The 22,024-nt window shown below is 39.8% G+C and overlaps 1 protein-coding gene across 2 annotated transcripts; it reads left to right on the top strand.

Moving 5' to 3' along the window:
• Window positions 1-452: 452 nt before the first annotated feature.
• tshr (thyroid stimulating hormone receptor) lies at window positions 453-17,404 on the top strand. 2 transcript variants are annotated; one of them, XM_026318192.1, is made up of 10 exons: window positions 453-831; window positions 6,854-6,925; window positions 7,888-7,962; window positions 9,676-9,750; window positions 10,318-10,392; window positions 11,031-11,108; window positions 11,560-11,628; window positions 12,842-12,919; window positions 15,040-15,228; window positions 15,703-17,404. In XM_026318192.1, exons 1-10 carry the CDS (start codon window positions 662-664, stop codon window positions 17,135-17,137), a joined length of 2,316 nt encoding a protein of 771 aa, XP_026173977.1. In that variant the 5' UTR covers window positions 453-661; the 3' UTR covers window positions 17,138-17,404. The 2 variants fall into 2 exon arrangements, with proteins under 2 accessions (XP_026173977.1, XP_026173978.1); XM_026318193.1 differs by lacking the exon at window positions 7,888-7,962.
• The last annotated feature ends 4,620 nt before the right edge of the window (window positions 17,405-22,024 follow it).

The following is a 22,024-nucleotide window of genomic DNA, read 5'->3' as shown; positions in this document are numbered from 1 at the left end:
AAGGAAAACAGAAAAGAAGGGAAGGAATCACATCAACCGATTTAGCAGACTATAAACTTAGATTATTCTACTATGTGGAATAATAATGGAGTATAATAAAAAATATATCGCTGAATTATCTTATTACATATAGGCGATAGGAAAGTTTATGTTAACGACTAAGTGAGTAGGCAATTTTACTGACAATAATAATGAAGAAAAATAAAAAGATATAAACAATACATTGGGTGTACAATACTGCATAAAATTATAATAGAACAGACTGACAGTCCGGCCTATGTCCACTAACAAAATCTATTCCACTGAAAAGAACAGGCATACAACTAAAAGCATTGTTCAGTAGGGAAAAATCCTGTTCTGCAGTCCAACACAAGAGTGTCCCAGAAGTCCAACCTCCCCTCAAGTTGTAGACCACCTCCAAACCCACCACACAGCTGCAGATGTCCGTCCTGCTACAGCATCTCCAGCTGCACAGCCTCACACAAACTCCTGGGGCCCTGTAAAGAAAAGTGACCAGTGCACTAGTGTCTCTGCCTGAGGATTACTGCCTACACCAAAACAAAGGCTCTCAGAGACTACTTACTGATATACGCATTTGTTATTGTGGACATCGAGCAAACAGGAGTCAGACTGGGGATACTTTGAACCGCAGCACTCCAGCATGCAGGTGATAACGTGCGCGTTGTTCACGCTGCTCACGCTCCCTATCAGCACCGTGTCGGAGGCTGACTCCTGCCCCGCGGTCTGCGAGTGCTCTGAGTGGAAAACTCATACAATCTCCTGCTTTGACATTGACATTCTCCCCAGGTTTCCAGCAAGCACGGAGACGCTGTAAGTAGGTGTACAAAACGCATCTGCAAAAATGATTCTGCTGTTTCTTTTTTCATATATTTTTAATGTAAAGTGCTCCTAACCCCGAGGAAAAATCATTATAAAGTAATTTAGATTTCTTCAAGTGTTCCCGCGGGACTGTCTGTGATGTTATTTCACTTTAAGGTATTATTTTCCTTCTATTATACTTTTACTAACAAGTTCCAAAGTTTTCCTTTGACTTTTATTCATTATTTGGCGTGAAGTGTAGCCAGTGTTAAACATTTTTTTATGAAGATTAACTTACAGGTACTTTAATATTGGAATGAAATGATTATAGTGACTGTAATGGTTAATTCAATAATGTTTCATTAAAAAGATTCATAAACTAACTCACTCTTATAACCTCAAATTATATAGCTCACAGTAAAATTTCTTGTTGATTGCTTCAAGCTGCACTGGGATTAGTATTTACTCTTCCATAATTGAGCATTACAAATTAACACTACAATATATTAGACTTAATAGATTGAATGTGATCATAGATTACTCCAAGTAAATTTGCTGTTATGGTGTTATTGTATAGGAGACTGGAATGGTTAGAGGAAGAAACACAGACAGAGATAATGTGAGAGACCAGAAAGCTTTTTGGAAATAGTAAGAAATAAGTAGTATTTAGAAAGAAAAAAAAAATCTATCTACTCATATAAAACAGTTTAGTTACAGACCAATTTTTTTTTAGCTATATTTTCTCTGCTTGTCACTGTGTGCTAATTAACTAACAGTCAAATTACTATTGATACACACAATTTAGATGATGGTCTTATCCTAATTACCAGCTGTCAGACTGCTGTGTGCAGTAAAGAATCAGAGTTTGCCAGTTCACCTTTTCTCTTTCCAGAAACAGCATTTCATATAACAATATCACTGACAGCTGGCTGCAACTAATAATTATTTTCATTATTCATTTTCTGTTCATTACATTTCACACACTTGTTTAATTGGTAAATTGTTAGAACACAGTGGAATATGCCTATCACAATTTCAGAGGTACCAAGGTGATCTCTGCTTGCTTGAATTGCTTGCTTTGTCTATAGCAAAAGAGTCCAAGAGGGCTGAATCGATTACATTATAGACTTTTAAAAGAACAGCTGGTGCTTAGCTCTCTCAGGCCCAGTAAACGCTACTGGAAACTGCACCCTCAATTTGTCCAGGAATGTGGGTTATGACCAAATACAAATTAATGACACTCCTTAAAGCAGGAGTGCCCAACTGCATCCCTTGAGGGACACTGCCATCCTTGATTTCCAACTATCCCTGTCCTACCCACTGCTGATTACCTGGATCAGGTGTGTTCAGTCAATCAGAAGCTGGAAGGGTAGTTGGTAAACAAGCAGTGGCCCTCAATGACTAGAGTTGGCTACCCCTGCTTTAAAGCCTCAGCTGTACTGAGTGCTAATTAGCACAATGTTAGTGTACAAACATGTTAAACTAAGAAGGCGAATATAAACCTGCCACATATCACGGCATTAGCATTGGCAGTGTGAATATAGTAGCATGCCATGTGTTAGCATTTAGTTCAAAGCACCAATATACATAAGCACAGCCTCACAGTCCCACAAGCTTGGCTGAAGACTCAGTTTCTTGCTTTTATGATGGATGAACTTATAGGATGTTCACTTGTAATGAACTATTATGTGACCATACAGGCAAGAATTCACAGTTTTATAGATAATGAGTTGGACACTTCGTATTTACACAAAATTTGTCCAAAGCACAAATGTGGAGCTTATTACCACAACAAGAAGGTTTGGCACTGTGCTATGATAATTCCCATCCCTCTCTTACAGTTTATTGGAACATCCCTCCATCCTTCAGTCTCTGAAATTGCCTCCAACAGCAACTATCACATAAAATTATCTCCCAATCACTGCTTCAATTCACATGTCCACGTGCCCTCATGTCCTCTACGGTTTCCTCACATTCCTGCACAAAGTTTACCTAGAGCCCTCCAGGAGGACAAAAAGACATGAAAGCATGCCACCAAGCACTGCCCTGTTACCACCCTGATAAAAATATCTGCCTAATAAGCCCAAAATAGACTGAGCCCTGAAGGGGATGTTCTAGCAGATGAGGCGTAAGAAAGTTTGATTTTGTTGTATACACTGAGGAATGAATAACCCTGCTGCTCTGGTCAGGCCCAATTCCACTGACTCTGGTCAGGCCTGGGTGTCAGTTAGTTTGACCCTTTGTCTCACTCAGACCTTTGGTCTGTCAGCAGGAGTTGGTCCAACTGCACAAATTAAAAATCAGTGACATTTTTATAAACTTAAAATCTTGATCACATTACTTAATTTTCAGACACTCCCAATTGAGCTAAAAATTGACACGACATAAATATTCTTTGGACATGTGAAGAGTTCATCTTTTTGGGAAACTCTGTCTACAGCCAGGTTACATGAAAAGCTAGCATCTGGTTAGCTTTGCTTGACACAAAGACTGGAAGTAGGAGAACACAGTCCAGCACAGAAGCCATGCAGTGTTTTGTTTACACGTTGTTATTTCTACCGGTTATTCGTACAAATTAAATATTACATGTTAATTAGTGAGCTTTGGCAGCACTAGCAGGCAACATTAGTGACCTCTGGACACAGGCAGGATAGCTATTTCATAATGTTTATAAGCCTTATGCTAATCTAAGCTTTACAGAGATGTCTGCTGGCTTTGGCATTGATTGAATTTTGCATATAAGTAAGAGCAAATAAGCATATTTGCCTCCAAAAACCCTCCAAAATCATTACATTAATTCTGAAAAACTTTCCAATTCTACCAATAACTTAAGCGTTTAGTAAAAAAAAATTCTTTAGTGGAGGGAAATGTGCAAAGTCTCTGTCCACAAAACAAAATGTGAATGCAAAGCAGACATGTGTGCGTGTCTGTGTGTGAGTGTGCATATGTAGACAGTTAGAGTTTGGAGCCCTTTGTGTGTGTGTGTCTACACTTGTGGAAGTTACTCCGTGTGTCACTGGGAGTCAGAGAGGGGGAAAGGAAAGCAGAGACACGCTCAAAAGCCTGCGTAGCGTGACTCCCAGCTGCGTCTGGACGCCGCATTCAAATACAATATTTACCTTTTACTGCACATTTCTCAAACACCCACAGAGTTCCATTTGAGAATAATTAAGAGGAAAAAAGACTTCAAGGGGAAAGAGAGAAAAACTGCAGCTTCAGAAATCTCAAAAATTTTGAAGTAGTTAAAACATGATAACTCGTGATATTTGTTGTCCCTCAGCCTCTTATCTGATAAAATATAATAATATATAATGCCATTTTGTCAGTGTTAATCGATGACCACTGGGATTACTTGTAAAATAAGAAATGGGACATTGAACATGATGATCTATACCTGAGATCAGTGGAAGTACCAACATTTTCCCTGTCATTAATTGTACAGATGGATTGTGTTATGGAAATTGTGGCTATTACATAACATTCTACAATAATAACCTTATGTGTTTATGAGATCTTTTATAAAACTCTAAATAAAATGATTGTAAAAATGACTTTGCATGCCCTGACCAAATTTGTTTTTCAACATAACTCTGTGTACATCTAACCATTCAGACTGAGACGACATTAAGGATTTTATAGCAGACGTATATCTACATGAGAGGAGTTTACACTGAATCACACTGGAGAAAGTGCAGGTTGAAACCTGCTGCAGGATATGTAACGGACGCTCTGCACCAGTCACCACAGACCATTACACATCAAAACGAGGCAGAGCCCATAGTAAACGCAGCTATGTCAATCCAATGCTGACACCATTATAAATTATGTGGCTTCTCCCCACTTCAAACTCAATTCCCAACCTGTTTGCTTTCTTGGGTTTCGATCCAAAATGACAAATTGAAGGAATAGTTTTCTCCTAAAGCCTGTGAAATGGACTCATTGGTCTTCTCTCCACGCTCCGGAGGGATAATGCATGATGCTTGTTATTTGGGTTTGAGCAGGGCAGCGAAACACCATGGTTCTCACAGGGGTGTTTGGTGTCAGGGTCTGCGTTGTGTCCCTCTGTTTGTTTGAGTTTGTCAAAGCATGTGCAGGGTGCTGTGCTCCCATGTCTACTTTAGTCACTAACCCCACCACATGAGTGTGATTCAGACTCCTGGGCCAGATCTCAGCCTCTGAATTAGCCTATTGTTCTCCTGATGAAGCAAAGGTGCATGAAGATGGTAGCTTTGGTTGAATTACTTTTTTTTTTTTTACCTGTTTCTAAATTGACACAAACACTAGTGCTCATGGAGACAGGATGCAGTAGATCACATTCTGAATGTGCATCCTACTGCATGGTGGGTCTGGAGTACAGCATGTCACCAACACATGTGGATACCATCTTATTGTCTTTGCTGTTTTTATGTTGTGATTCCCAAGTCCACCACAGCAAAACCTGCTGAAAGAGCACAGGAAAGAAATAACATCTTTTTTCTAGAAGTAAAATGTGTCAACAAAGTTTGACATTTAGTGAGATAAGCTTTTCTTTTTGCTTTTGTTACCAAGAGTTAGATGAGCTGATCAGTACCACTCCATACCGTACGCTAAACATGAAGCTACTGTCACCAGCCGGTCAGCTTAATGAATGGGCATAAAGACTGGAAAGCCAGACTCCAGGAATTTATTGTTTATAGCCAATAAATACTGTGGCAACTTATCCTTAGTTAAACTATAAAATGTTATTTGTTGTAGAGGTCCAAGCACTGTTGGTATTAAAGCACTATTGTGTTCCTTTGGGTTTTTATTGTTCATATTTGAATTAGTGTTACTTTTAGTAGTATTCTGGTTAATATAGGGGTTTGACAAACAATACACTGTGTTAATTTGAGAGCTTTACAAGTGCTGGTTGTGAACCATGCTCACTGTTTCCCTTTGCCCTGTGTTTTTGCTGAGCTAAACTAACCATTCATGTTTGTACAGACGTGGGGTGGTATTAATGCTGCCATTTCATTTTCAGTGAGAAAATAATTTTCCTAAAAATCTCTTTTTCTTTGATGCAAAAATTGCAGGAAGCATGACAATATTTGGACTCGTAGGTGAAATATAGAAACACAGATCTAATTCTAACTTTTTCTGGTCTCATATTATATCACAGTGAAACTGTACCAAAGGCTCCTAAATTATCACTTTCTGAAACAGTGTCCTAAACACACCCAGACATTTGGCTGCTAGCTCAGGTCCAGTCAGTTCCAAGTCTTTGTTTTTTCTTGTGCTGCTCGAACAGCGTGGTCTGTTTCACCATTTACTTGAAAGGAACCTTTCGTCTGATTTTGAAATTCATCAGTTCAGGGCCTTTATCTGCGATTCCCTGCCTGTCTTCCCTCGCCTGCACACCCTTTCTCCTTCTCTCCCCCCACTAAGATCTCCCTTTGTCTAGAATTGTTGAGCTAATGTAAATGGAAAAATTCTATATCTGAAATGAAGTTGCTGATATTGATATGACTGTTTTCATTACAATGCTCTATTCTAATTGTCATTATTCCCCGGAATTCTCTAGGTGTAAAATCAATTAAAGAAATGATTTGACAATTTGGGAAATTGATTTTGACTTTCCTGCTGAAAGTTAGATGAAATGAGTGATACAACTCATATCTGTATGTATCTGTATATAAAGCTATAGCCAGGAGATGCTTAGCTTAACATGAGGACTTGAAACAAAGGGAAAATGCTACCCTTGTTCTGTCTAACTGCACAAAACCCATTACAGTACCTCTGCATGTCATTTGTTTAGTGTGCACAAAATTGTAAATATAAAAACAACAATTCAGCCATACTAGCTGTGCCCAGTCTTTAGAGTGGCTCTAGTTAAATATTCAACCTACAGATATGAAAATGGTATTGACCTTCTCATCTACCTCTCAGCAAGAAAATAAATGGCAAAATGTCAACACGTTCTTGTTCGAAATGCCAAGAACTAATCACTATTCTGAGGATATTGAAAGTTAAATGTGTTTTTGACAACAAAAATGTTCCATCTTTATGTTTTTACCAGGTGGCTTTTTGAGACCCGTCTGTCATCTGTGCCAGTGGATGCATTTGCCAACATGGTCAACATCTCAAGGATGTGAGTGGCTCGTGTACTCTTCATTAGCTGCTATTAAAACACAAACCCTTCAAAGTTGCTTTCATCCACCTGTCGTCTCTCAGTTGCTTTACTTAAAAAGTAGGACTCTATCTCAGTTCCAACCTGCAGACCTCTTTCCTTTTTGTCTCTCACCCAAGCAGATGATATGCTCTCTGTTCAGTATCACCACTGGCTCCTAATCACAGCTGGAAATCGTAATGCGTTCCATCAGTAGGAATGTTGGTTCCTTAACCGCAGTGAAACTGGGACACTGGCTCGGTATTCCAGCAGAGCTTTTAGGGTGTGTAGTGATTTTAGACTCCCAGTAGAGGTGGAGTCTCTGTGTGGAGGTAAAATATACACTCAAGCCTTGATCCTCAGCCGCTGAATCCGATGTCTACTTCCAAGTCATGCATGAAGGAAGATGGAGGCAAATGAGATGTTTTCTGTAAGCAGCCACAAGTGCTCACTGCCAGTGTTTCCATTGCCTCCGTGTTGCTTATCCAGTTAAAATGATACCTATAAATAATGGAAAAGCAATAAAACATCAGGCAGATTTAAGGTGTTTTCAAGTTTGTGAACAATTTTGTGTTTTGCTAAGTGTCTAGTAATAACTAAAAATCATAAAAAATTATTTTATATGTCTTTTCTAGTAACTCTAAGTTAAGTTTGATGTAGGGTCAGGTCCTTTGTTAATTTGAAGGGCATACTACCAAGTAATAACAAGAGTGACTGATGACTAGCTAGTGTGTATGTAAGGTGCATGGCTGTAAAATTACCTGTGACTCCGAAGGCTTTAGAACCCACACATGAATTCAATTAGGAAACCATGATTTCGCTTTCACGATGGCATTGTACTCTTCATTCTCACAGGTCAGACAGATGATTCAGAGGAGTCATTATTTTGATATTAAAAAGATAATTTGTACAGATTTGAAATAAGCAGTCTTTATTGTTTTTAGTTATATATCGGTGGACATGACACTGCAGAGGCTTGAGAGGCACTCGTTCTACAGCCTGAGGAAAATCACCCACATGTGAGTAACTAAAGGAAGAGGGCACACTCTGTATTGATCTTTATTGATTAAGCTGTTCCATTTGCTCTCTAGAGAGAAAAATGCTTAATTTTGAACCTCGCCTGCAGCAAATAGAAGTGAGGAGCTTATTCCTCTCCTACAAACCACTTACTGCTCCTCATCAGGATGGTACGGAGCAGTTTTGCCAATTGATGAGGTTGAAAAAAAGAACCTTGCTGCAGGATTGCTAAATGCAGATTAGATAAGAAACAATTCAGTTCAGTGGAATAACTCATTATCTGGATTTATTTTGCTGCATTATTACTGAGCCCAGTCTAATAAGCGTGTTAGAGCAAAGAGGCCAAACAGCAGTCAGGATTCTTCTCTTGTTGATGCAGCTCAGGGGGAAAAAGTCTGGTAAGGTGCACTCCATTCTCAATTATAGGATAGAGATTTATGGCTGAGTCTCGAGGTGGACCACACACTTTCCAGCAGAACCCCTCCTAGCACTTCATATATTACTGCAAGACTTCCTGCCTGTGTGAGTGATTTGTTCCAAGTTACAGCATCTTGTACCACAGCAGTTTGTGTATGCAGTTTGATTTTGCTCCTCAGCTACTGCATATAATTTGGGCATATGAGGCTGTCTCAGAGAGGCAGTATCAGTAAGAAAATCAGTAAGTGCTACAGGAATTAATTTGACATGACTTGATGCATGTGTGTGTATCATTTAGCTGTCATTCGTGTCGTAATTATCCTTCCTTGCAGCATTTCCTTATTAGCTGCCTAATTCCAAATATCGAAATATGCTGATCGAAATGATCATTTAAACCACATTCTGATGGCTGTATCTTTGTTCTCGGGGTGTATTTTGGATCTCAGGGGCCTATTCGCCACTGATTGGTGTGGTGTAGTGCCATACATCAGATAATGGCATCTCTCTCAGGTTTCCTTCAGGGTCAGACAAAAATTAATGCTCTGCTTCCTGCTGGCTGCTTGAGGTCGACAGCAGCTGTGGCTCTAGGACTGCAGTTGTGCAGAGAATTCAGAAGGGGCTGAGAAAAGTTTGTATCATGCCACAATCTAAATAAACCACCAATCATTGGGATGTTAGGGAAATAAAATTGCATTTTTAGTATACTGTAGTGTAGCTCAATTTTGGTTTTGTTGTATTGACAAATGATACCCTGCCATAATGATTCAAACTACACAAAAGAAAGAAAAGAGGACTGCCTGCAGAAACACAAATTTTACCAATGGAAAGTCAAACAAAAAGGAAATCAAATTCTCAGTTACACTGTTTGGTTAACCTTTTGGTTTAAGACTTAGTTTTTAAAAACATAGCAGCATGGAGAAGATGAACCTACTTCCCTACTCAGGCTTCCATTGACCAGACCAAATCAGTCTGCTGGGCTCAGCGTGGTTTGCCAGGTGTGTGAAGAAGGGCCAGAACACACATTCCAGAGCCCAACATGTCCTCAAACAGCAAAAAGAGGTGTGCTGTCCAGCCCAGGGTGGACCAGAGTAAACACACTAATAAAACACTAATTAGACTACTTCCTTTCCCTCTCTTGCACACTGGCGTGTACCGTGCTCTGTTCTGTCAGCAAATTTTAAGACTGCGTGTGTGAGTTTCCAAATGTATGCACAAATACTTTTGTGGTGGCTTTGAATCTGTATTTATATATATGTACATTTTTGTTACTTATGTTTCTTGTCTGTTTGTTCTTCCAGAGAGATACGTAATGCAAAGAGTCTCACCTACATTGACCCAGCGGCCTTTAAGAATCTCCCAAACCTCAAATACCTGTGTGTATCTTTCACTGCAGCTTCTTCTTTTAAGCTCATATCTTTTTTGGCATTGAAGTGCACAAACTGACATTATGTTAACTTTAACTTTAAAATGCTTCAGTCTGGAAATCATGATCTCTTCATAGCATAGTGTATGTGGCTATGGGCAGGACTGAATAATGTGTCATTATGATCGAATGCAGTGGTACATTTGACAGATGAAATTGAACATACTTGGCCTCAGACCGTCAGAATGTCATGCACATTTTTAACTGAAAGTTATAAGCTGTTGTTTCCTTCCACAAGGCCAAAGTTCGACATGACGTCACCATCACTTTAGCTCTTTATGAAAAAGTCCCAGCTTACAATATAAAAAAAACAGAATTTGACTCTGACTGCTCATTTTCAAATGATACAGCCCATGTCAGATTTTATGAACTGTTTTTCTAACAGCAGTTCCTGACTGGTATAATTCCACAAACGATTCATAGTAAGACAATAATATGTATAACATTTGTAAAACTATCTGCACTCTCTGTTGTGGGCCCTTCATATTCTGACTGCATCTACCTCTGTATTGTTTAGGGGGATTTTTAATACTGGCCTCACTCGTTTCCCTGAGTTGAGCAACATCCACTCTAATGATATGAACTTCATATTGTAAGTTATTTCAACTTTACTTTTTCGGCTCACTAATCTGCATGTGGCTTGCTAGCGCCCAAAGTCATTGGTATAATACAATAAACAAACAAGACTGTTAGGAATTAATTAACCTTGATCAACCTCCTTCTTACCCAGTAATTTGGATTCTTGCATTTGTTCCACCACAAAGGTTTTCAGGGTTTTGACAATGCAATAAAGTAACAGGACTAAAAAAAAAAAACATATAAGATTTTTCCTGCAGCTTTTCCATCCAAAGAGAAGCAAGTAGCAACATTTTTGTTTGTATTACAGCACAGCAAGGATTATGGGAAATGTGGGGTCAGTGTTGAGAAATGCTACCACTAACAAGACCACAGGCCTCATAAATTTGATTGCAGGTTATTTATATATAAAATACTACAGAAGAGTTTGCACTTTGTGCCTCTGTATACTTCAGCCTCTAAATATGTAACTCCAATTCTCTCTGTTGTCACTCTCTGTAACAGCTGCTCCACCTAATTTAATTTTCCTACCCAGTAATAATACTTGAGAATGCATCCATTAACACCACATTCCTCCTTCTGCCACTTTCCAGTGGAAACTACTTATTTATAACAAGACCTAATTTCATCCATGTTCGATGTCTTTGTTTATAGGGAAATTGTTGATCATCCCTACATCACAGAGATCCCGGCCAACTCGTTCCGTGGCATCACCAGCGATGTGCTGACAGTGTGAGATGTCACATGTAACACACATAAATGTACAAAAAGAAGTTACTGGCCCAATATATATCATACAGTTTGTAAAGTAGATAAAGACTGCATTAAAGACGAATGATGGCTATAACTGGTATTGTGCTTTATCCCTAAATTCAACCCAAAGTCTAAAATAGCCACTACTGGGACCAGCCAAAATGACCTCACCTTGAAAACATGTCCTCACTCTGAATTCACTTGAATCATGCTAAGATAGCAAAAACAAGTGCACAGACACTCACACCCAACACACACATGCATGCCGAGGGAAGAAGGATTGCAATTTAAAGCGTAGCTGCAGAGACAGATAAAGCCTCAGCATAAAATGTGAAATAAGTAAATGTGAAGTACCAATACATGGAACATATTTTATTCACTAAATTGGTTCATAAAACCAAAAGAGACTGACCATATAGATCTGTTCCAGGATGCTGTATGGGAACGGCTTCAGAGAAATCCAACATCATGCCTTCAATGGGACCAAGCTAGACCAAGTGTAGGTTACTGGTATTTATTGTATTTCTGGTGTTTGAACTACTAAAGAAACTGTTATTATTTTAAGTGTTTGACATTTTCTTGCAGAGTTCAATGAGAACATTCATACCACCCTCCAGCTCGCACAAAACAACAGCTGGTTAGTTAAAAATGAAAAAGGGTTTGAATCAGTATCTCAGTTTCCACCAGAGACTGTAAAGCAAGATGCTCAGCGTGACAGCTCAAATTCAAATTCACAAATTCACAGTTTATAAAATCCAATTCTGGAGACATCTTTTTTTTTTTTTTTGTCAGATTAGAGGCGTTATATTTCACAAAAGTACTGGCTGCTCACAGTTTTTCCTTAGTTAAATCATTCCTGACATGTGGTATGTGTACTCCCTTACCCAAAATCCCACTGCAAAAGCAGCAAGATCATGACTGGGTCTACAGACCTTCTCATATGTACTCAAAAATGGCTTAAGCCCAGCTCTTGATTAGTGAGCTGGAGTCCTCATGGGAAAATATGTTTCCAAAAGTGGGTATCAGGAAGTCTGTTTTAAGTGTCCTCCTCAACCCAGACACTCAGTCACACTGGACACTGTATTTGTGTCAGACCTGTATAAATCAATTTCACACTTGTATATTCAGTCCTCTCTCAGATAAATGATTAATCAGGAGGAGAACAGGAAAGGATTGCTTCCTTTTTCTTTTGTTGCCACAGGTTTTCATCTCTTCTTGTCAGCCCCTGAATCCCTGCATATTCAGGATATGAGACATTAATGATATTAATTCAAACCCCCTCTCCTCTTTTACAACACCCACACGCAGCCCCAGTCTTTATAAGAGCCTAATTAAGCCATTGGTCAGAGACTAGTGAGTCTTACCACATATGTGTTTGTGTTGGCTGCTCTGAGGGGTGAACTGATTCCAGCACAGCCTGACCAAGACACACTCGCCCCTCACAGGTCTATTATCCTTGTTAGAATCAGAGATATTGTAGTGAGAATGCAATGTGTTTAATAAAGAGACCGTCGCAAACACTAATTTAAATCGACAGGACAATTTAGAATTTTTGTGTCATGTTTCACCAATGAAATGAGAGAAAATAAACACACTAATGTGGCCGAATGAGGCTTTGGGAAACACTATGCCATGCCTCGCCTCTGTCAGTCATTCAAATGCGATGGAAAAATCTTCTCCTAATAAACTTAAATTTGTGCTTTCCTGTCCAGAGACCTTCACAGGAATCACTATTTGACCAAGATGGATGAAAGGGCTTTCACAGGCACAATCAGCGGCCCCATGCTTCTGTAAGTACCTGAAATTTAAAAGTTTGAAATTCCAACCATATCTCACATCCTTACTTATCAACTTATCAATTACATCAATTTATGTGATGTTGAAGAAAACACCTAAATGAAAGCTCGTGTTGTCCAAACAAATTTGAAAAACTGATCAATTGGATCTCAGTGGAGTGTTTATGGATTGGGTTACAGCTTTAGGGTGGTTGTAGTTCGCAGTTTGTAGCCTGTTATAAAGAAAATGTGTAACTTGGAAGAAAAAGACATATATTCTCATTTCAGTCCACTCACAGGTTTTAATGCTTCAGTCTTATGCTCTGGTATGACCAACTGTGTGACTTACATTCTGAGTCAATTCATTTATTTGTGCTACTCTGTTTATAGTATTTACTGTGATAACTTAGTTTACATTTTTATAGTTACAATGGCTCCTGTTACATGAGCTCACTTTAGCAGTTTGAGAGAATACGTTTGAGAGCTAATGAAAGATCAGTAGTAGTTTTTGTAAGGATTAAACAGTTACCATTGGACAGAGTGCCCTCCCCTCAGTTTACAGTCTAAAGTAAAGCAAGTTAATTGCTGGCTGAGGCTTCCTATGTATATTTTATAATATATTTCAAATTTACATAGAGCACACCATTTTGGAAGTGTATTTATCAATAAATAATAGGCCTAGTTTGGTAATTTCATTATTCACACCATGTCAAATTGACCGAGTTCCCCTTTCATGATGTACAAACTGGATGAGCCATGTCTGGGAAATTGGATAACGTATCATAAAAGTGTAAAATCATTCCTCCACAGCTGTGCCTCTGACCAGGAAATCTGACACACATCGTGTGTAAGTGTGTCGCGGTGAAACTCTGAAACTCTGAAACTCGTTTTTTGCTGTTCTCAAAGTTTTTAAAGTTGAGTCCCTGTCTGTCCCTGTCACTGATCTGACCTTTAAGTGTCTGGTTAGGTAAATGAGGTTCGTGTGCAGGTCTTCCTCCTCTTTTCCACTGAGGAACATGTCCTGAGTGAGGTCACCTCCATGAGGTCATGAGCTAAACATCTGGGAATGACAAAATCAGATCAGCGCTCAGAGTGTCTGCTGCTTTTTGTTTTTAAAAGCCTTACACAATGTGGGGGAAAGAGAGCAGGGGACACAAAAGTGGAGATAGCAAGGGGAAAAAAAACAGGCTCTCAGCAAACTGATGACTTGTTTTTTTGTTTTTTATTTAATCAAATTAATCAGTGACTTAGGGTACAGCAGGTTAGAAAACTAAGAAAGCCAAAAATAACTTGGTCTCTACTTGGCCCCTGGACAGGGGGAGTGTCCTGGACAGTTGAATGTGCTGATATTGGAATCACACAGGATGTTGGTGAGATTGTCAGTCCCCTGAATGTCCCAGTGAAGTTGAGCTGATTGCTTAGAGATGATAAAGGAGAGGGGAGCTCACTGAAGGAAACAGATGAGCTTTGTGTAATCCACCTATGGGCTCTATGGACTCGTCATGTCTAACTCTTCTGTAGGTTTGTTGATCCTGCGGTTGTTACCTATATATATACTTCAGAGGTACTGGGTGCTGACTATTTGCTGTTCTTTCAGTTAGTCAGATGAAAGTATAGCAAGTAAACTGCATGTTATCAACCATGTCGGGGTTTTAGCTTCGCTCAATTTATGACCTCAGCTGTTCGTATATTACCCCATGACTCAGCCACATGTTATTTATGTGTTTTACCTGTTACCCAGCAACAAGGGTTAGGATCTCCACAGGTATTTTTGTGATCCTGTCTGCCTGTAAGGCTAACATATTTCCCTGGGGCAAAACTAATGTTTAAATTCAATATTTCCTCAGACTCAGTGACAAAGAAGAGAAAAGCACACTGTGAAAATGTTGGGATATTTGAACAATGGTTTTGTTCTTATGGGAAACATTTAATAATTGCAGGCAGAAAAAAGATCACAAAAATAGCTTTAAAGATGCCCCATGCCGCTGAACAACTGGGGAAAAAATGTGTTTTTTTATTGTGCCTAGTATATTTTATTTTGTGACATAACCTCAATTCTATATATCAGAAAAATTATACAAACTATGTAATTAATGCATCGTCTTAAACTCTTTCATTCCCTGTCTGTCTTTCAGCGATGTGTCCCTGACAGGGATCATCTCGCTTCCAGCCACAGGCTTGGATTCACTCAGGGAACTGAAGGCGCGCAACACCTGGGCCCTCAAAAAACTCCCGCCCATCAAAACCTTCAAGCACCTGACCATCGCCAACCTCACCTACCCCAGCCACTGCTGCGGCTTCAAAAACATCAAAAAGAAACGAGGGTGACCTTTCATAAATTCTTAATTTGATCATTTATCAAACATCGCTGTAAATGTCAGAAGGGTCAAGTGGAGGCATCACAAAAAGTGTGTCCAGACAGTCTAAAAGAAAAGGATCGCCCAGTAGATTGCTCTTGTAGTCTGTGTATTTGGTGTATGTGGATGATCTACAGTGAGTGGGACGGCTGCTCTTGTACGGTGTGGATCTTGGCAGTGATTGAGTCAACTCTCTGATGTGTTTACCTATCGTTTCTTACAGGGCTGCCATAATTAGTGTCACTCATAGCTGTTATTGTAGGAAGAAAGTTGAGTCAGACTAATGATGACTCTCAAAACAGGAGTCCCTTTTCCTCATCTGGTTATAAAAAGGATTTGACACTTAGCACTAGTGTGAACTGCACTCAATTCTGTATTTTTTTCTATGATGGACTGCAGTATTATTTTATGCACTCAATCTTTTGTGTATGTGTTTTCCAGCTTTTTGGAGTACATCATCTGTAATCTGACTGCTTTTTACGACCAGCATCACAAGCGCTCTGTTGGACCCCTCCGTATGCCTTCCCTCCAAGGGGATAGTGTGGTCTCAGACCAGGAACCAAATGATAGAAGTCACAGAGAATCCGAGCAAGACTGGAGCAGAGGTGACTTCCATGGCAGCCTCCACTACCACGCCTACTTTGGTGGTCAGCCAGATGAGGATGTGGGTTTTGGAGAAACCCTCAAGAACCCCCAGGAGGACACCAGCCAAGACTTTGACAGTCGTTATGATTATGTGGTGTGTGAAGAAGGAGAGGAGGTGGCGTGTGCACCAGTGCCTGATGAGTTTAATCCTTGTGAGGACATAATGGGTTTTGGCTTCCTGCGAGTATCTGTGTGGTTTGTGAGCCTACTGGCCGTTCTGGGAAATGTGGTGGTGCTCCTGGTGCTGCTCACCAGCCACTACAAGCTGTCAGTCTCACGCTTCCTCATGTGTCACCTAGCCTTTGCAGATCTGTGCATGGGGATTTATCTGCTGCTAATTGCCTCTGTGGACATCCACACCCGATCCGAGTACTACAACCATGCCATAGACTGGCAAACTGGCCCTGGCTGTGGACTTGCAGGGTTTTTTACAGTCTTTGCCAGTGAACTGTCTGTCTACACTCTGACAGTGATCACTCTTGAGAGGTGGTACGCTATCACCTTTGCTATGCGACTGGATCGTAAATTGCGTTTGCACCATGCAGCAGCCGTGATGCTAGGCGGCTGGATCTTCTGCCTCATCCTGGCCGTGCTTCCTCTGGTCGGAGTGAGCAGTTACCAGAAGGTCAGCATCTGTCTCCCAATGGACACCCAGTCCACAGTGGCTCAGGTCTACATCTTGTCAGTCCTGGTCCTCAACATCCTGGCCTTTTTTGTTATCTGTGCTTGTTACTTCAAGATCTACTGCGCAGTTCACAACCCTCACTACCGCTCTGGATCCAAGGATACCAACATCGCCAAGCGCATGGCTGTCCTCATCTTTACTGACTTCTTGTGCATGGCACCTATTTCCTTCTACGCCATGTCAGCAGTGCTGGATCAGCCACTCATCACTGTGTCCAACTCCAAGATTTTATTGGTGCTTTTCTACCCACTCAATTCCTGTGCCAACCCATTCCTCTACGCCATTTTCACCAAGGCCTTCATGGGGGATGTATTCATCCTGCTCAGTAAGGTGGGACTTTGTCAGCAGCGAGCACAGCTGTTCAGAGGCCAGACAGTCTCGTCAAAGGGCAGCAGTGGGACATACCAGATCCGTAGAGACAAGGATAGGATTAGGAAAGAAGGAAGAAGAGGTCAGAAAGAGGTGCCCATCCACTTGAAAATGTGCTACCACCAAGCAGTCAGTCAGCAGAAAAGCTCTGAAGAGAGTCAGAGCCTGGACATATGAACCAAACGCCAAGCAAGTAAAGCACATGAGATTCAAGTGGGAGAGAAGAGGCCTCGGTATTTGTTGACAGACCAGTTTGAATATTTAACAGAAAGTGCCAGTATTCTGTATCTGCTTCAGTTTTCAGGCCAAGTTCAGCTGTTTTCACAATTTCAGCTGTGATGATTTTATGGTTCCAGTTTTTGAAGAATATCAAGTGTCAATGAAACATGAGCTTATTGTCCTTTCTGTTCTGATGGACTGCCCAGAACAGAACAAAGATGATAGCTGGGCTAAAGTAAAGATAAAAACTTTACTAGAACATACATACTAATCTATGAATAAACTTTTTTTTTTTTTTCAAAATCATCATCAAATTACCTGTGTGGAGTTGAGCATTGAGACACAAGAAAATATAATCATTTGTCTCAAGACCTTTCTGAGTCACATTATATTTGGTTGAAATAAGCACAGCCTGCTGGCTCAGGGCTGTTCACAGTGGAGACATAGGTGGAAATATCTCTGTATAGAATGTAAATACGTTATATGCTTCGGTCATTCATGGTGATTATTCATGTGATTTTTATACATTATTGTAGTGCGTTTACCTGAAACTGGAAAGTAAATATGAAAGTAAGTATGGTATAGTTTTGGTATAGTATTAGACTCTGACGCTGGACAGCAGACACAAGTATTTTTACAGTGAAACTGAAATGAACTTGTATTTTCATGTGGCTTATATCTGAACCAGACTGATGTATCACTTTCATAGATTCATTAAATGTGCCTACTTTTGTTCTTTGTTTTGATTTTTTTTTTTTTTTTTACCAAACCTTGTTACTTTAAATTCATTGCACATTGATCCAGCAAAATACAGTTTACACATGTACCTCTTCCTCTCCCAATAGCACATGATCCAATTACAAATGTAAATACAGGACATATTTTGATTAATATCAATTTCTATAAATTACAGGCGGGTATAATAATCACAAATCTATACTGTTAAAGCAGAGTCTCTCCTTTGGAATGTCAAGAGTGTTTTTCTAGCATGATCGTGATAGTTTTTTATCCTCTTACGGAAACAAGTGACTTATACAATCAGCAGCGTTAGCTTTGCCTTCACAGGGAGAGCTGAAAGCAAATACAGCTGAGACACATGTGAGCTGCGGTGCTGTAACTTATGTGATATTGAGCTAAAGGACACCCTCTGCCAATGGCAGCTGAACATCTGGTTAACATTTCATATTCTAGGTGACATTTTTTCAAAGAAATATACAGATGAACAGGAGGGACTTTTCCAGGAAAGAGGGATCATTTTAAACCTTTTTTTAATTTTTCTTGCAAAGATATTTGGCCAGACTGGTGGATAGTTTGTTTCAGTACGGAAAATATAGTACAGCATCCCCATCTGTGTAGCACTTTTCTTTTGTTAAAACTTCAGAACTGGAATGATTCTTAGTTTCAAAGATGAAAAAATTAAGAGTGGCATCAGCTTCACTGTGTTTCAGGCTTAACTGTAAATTCAATCACGATCATCATCATCCAATCACTTGAATGTTTCCATAGATCCATGTCCATCTCTTCCAGTCACCCATTAACAATAATCCAGTGTGGACCTTTTAAAATGCGAAGCAGAGAGCTGAGCTGGGATGTGCCTGGCTGCACTTATGAGGGCCTCCTGCCTTCCACTGCCAGTTAATAGTAACTCACAGTTCATACTTGTTTCACAAGTGTGTACATGTCAAAGTTGATAAAAATCAAAGTCTCTGCACATTTGTGTGGTTGTCTGGGTGAACCTAAAGAGGCTGGAGGACGTACCATATACATGAAGATCCATCTGACACTGCACCTCCACTTAGGATTCATGGAGGAGGTCACCAAGACTTTTTTCAAACAGCTCTAAGTAGGTTGACAACCAAAGCAAAAAGGGCTGGAAGAACTTAGGAAGACTTGAACTGGATTTATTTTGACATTCTTCTTCTAGCTGGTTCTCAGGACTCCCTGATTATTCCTCTCCCGGTATTTCAAATAAACCCATCTTCAGGCAGTTCCTCAAATAAGCAGGGCAGGACCCAGCGATGCAACTTATTAACACCAGATTAGGTTGCTAAACTCAAATACAGTGGGAAAAGAATCATGAGTTGGACAGGGAAACTGAACTTTCTGTCACAAGCTGGAGAAATGCCTCAACAATTCAGACAAGGTAAAAGTCTCCAAGAATCCACCCAGCTCTTGATCCTGGCAACATAAAATTCCTGCCTTTGCAGTGTCATGCCTTGCGTTATTCCGTGGGCCAGTAGACATGGACGGTCCCCTTGAAAAGTCAAGTTCCTCTCTCTTGGGCAGAAAACTCTTAAATAATTGCTAGAGTGAACCACAGAAATCACTGAATGCATGCTACTAAACACATTATAAAAAACAGCTGACAACTTTACTGTTCATTAAACATTTCACAGTGACAGAACGATGGCCCAAGCATGACCTACATCCACACAGTACAAAAGGCCTCCTAATTTGGATTTCACCTATTAAAAGTGTGGATGTAATGGCCCAGACCATTACCAGCTCAGGCCTAGGTAGGCCTGGTGGACTATATGGCGTAGGACCCGAACAACTAAAATGCCATGTTGTTTGTTAAAAACAGTCTTACGCACAGATGGAAATTCTGGCTCAAGCATTACTTACTGTATGTGTGCCAGCTTAGACGTGGCAAAGAACAGTTTCTACTGCCTATTTTTTTCCAAGGTCTCATAATAGATACAAGAGATGCTGGACCATAAGAAACTGAAATGCATACTTAGGAACTAGTAATTGAAAATAACAAACTTTATTCATCCCCAAAGGGAAATTCAGATAAACACTGCAGTTCAGTGGCTGCACAGCTTTCTCCATATCTTTGTGGAAAACCTGTATGTATTAGGTGTGGACTTGAATCATACATCCTGGACTTGAGTCTTGAGTCTGATGATGACTGAGTCTAACTACGCTGACATGTCTTCAGATGACATTTAAAGGTTGTTTTGAAGGAAACCCCAAAAGCTGGCAATCATACAGAGATGAAGTGACACATGATAATCATTTAACAACAGGGCAACAGCCCAGACCTTTGCACACTCTTCCTGCCTAGACACTAGACAGGTGTTGCACTGCATTGTACACATGAAACGACAGAGCTAATGTAGTACAAAATAAATAAGCTCGAGAAAGAGGTTCCGACCCTGCTTAGTGTCTCACCTTCTGAACTTTTATTAATTAAAATGATGCAAAACCACATACAACACAGCAAACATCAAATGAACTTTTGTTGACAAGAATCCAATCAACATTGACATTTTTCACAGCAATTTGACTTATAGTAAAAACATACAGCTGTTAGAACTAACCACAGTAATCATTCCACATTTAATCTTTTTCTGCTGGCACAGGTCAGAATTGCTTTCTTGAAAAAAAAAAGTCTATAGTGTTGCAGGAGCTGGAAGGAAAGGTGTGTTTGGCTGAGCGCAAACCAGCAGACATAAGCACAAAGTCGACGTTTTATCTCGATGTGGGACTTTATTCGAGACTTCATAGTCAAGACTTGAAACTTGAAAGACTTTTAAGATCACTTTCACCCACCTCGCCCGAGATTCATTGTGAGGCAGTGGAAAAGGCAGGAGACAATGGAGGAAAAAAACAAAAGGAGCAATCACTATTAGAAGTGGATAGAGGCTCTTTGTCTCAGAACGCTTCACATTTTTCTGAGACTGGTAAAACTCAACATGCCACAGACAGCAGACCTGGCTACTACATTCAGCTGAAGCCAACAAACTCTATATTGTCAGGCAGCTGACTGGCAGCCTGTCAGTTATCTGGCAAGCAGAGAAAGCTATAGACTCTAAGTTAGACATCTCCAGGGTCTCATTATAAGACTCATTCGCCAGCAGCTCAGACTCTTTTATGTCTGAGTGCCCAAGAGTAGCATGAGGGCCCACTTCATGAGAAGCAGCCAGGGATACATTCTTCCTCCACTAGGTCTGTTCAGGGCTGAATAAGTCTTTGTGAAGCATGATATATAATAGAAGTGACAGCCTGCCACAATTCCATTTCACAATCAAGGGCAAAAATCTCCATGTAGTTTCTGATTCAGCTATAATCCCATACAGCACCACACCTTTATCTCATAATTGCCCATAAGGAAACACACAGGGATTGTATCAGTTTAGGTAGGCATTAGATGTAAGGCTGGGAGAACGCCCATGCTGTGCAAACACCGACTGAAAGACTGAAGACAGCCAGGAGCAGATTCTGGGGATGCTCATGTTGCAAAAGACGTGCCCAACATAGTACTTATGTAGTTTTCACAGAATAGATGGAAAGTTTATATAAAATTATACTTTTATTTAAAAAAAAAAAAAACTATTCATAGTGAGCCCACTGGAAGAATAAAACAAAATGTGCTGCAATTAGGAGAAAAGTTAGCAAGTGAACACAAAAAACTAAACAGCTATGTAATTTAAGTAAATAGTTTAACAGTTTAAATAGTTTCCATAAAATAATGGCTCAGGTCTCAAAACCATTACCTAATAGTAATTGCTGGGTGAAAGTAATGAACACTATTAACACTATTTTAAAGTGTTTGAGAGTTTAAATAATTTTAAAAAATGGTTTTGTTGAAAAAAAGATGTATTGCTTAAAAGGGTCGAACATTCACTTACTCACCTAAATAAAAACTGAATTTAAAAAAGCAAAAGTGACATTTTCTTTGTTTCAAATACACAGTCTTCTGAATTTTGTTCCAAATTAGATTTAAGTTAAAAAACTAAATGAATACAAGCAATACATTTACTTAATTATAGGATAAGCTGAACATACATGACCAAACAATCAGGATGCAGAGAACACATTTTTATAGACGACACCATTTAG

The sequence above is a fragment of the Mastacembelus armatus genome, chromosome 24 (genome assembly GCF_900324485.2).
Source record: "Mastacembelus armatus chromosome 24, fMasArm1.2, whole genome shotgun sequence".
In the NCBI taxonomy this organism is placed as follows: Eukaryota; Metazoa; Chordata; class Actinopteri; order Synbranchiformes; family Mastacembelidae; genus Mastacembelus; species Mastacembelus armatus.
This window is presented reverse-complemented; position numbering and strand designations above follow the sequence as displayed.

Excerpts from the sequence above, each read along its gene's own strand:
- tshr (XM_026318192.1), top strand. The coding sequence starts at position 662 with ATGCAGGTGATAACGTGCGCGTTGTTCACGCTGCTCACGCTCCCTATC. Across the intron at positions 11,109-11,559 it reads ACCAGCGATGTGCTGACAGT|GATGCTGTATGGGAACGGCT; the intron begins GTGAGATGTCAC and ends GATCTGTTCCAG. Across the intron at positions 12,920-15,039 it reads ATCAGCGGCCCCATGCTTCT|CGATGTGTCCCTGACAGGGA; the intron begins GTAAGTACCTGA and ends TCTGTCTTTCAG.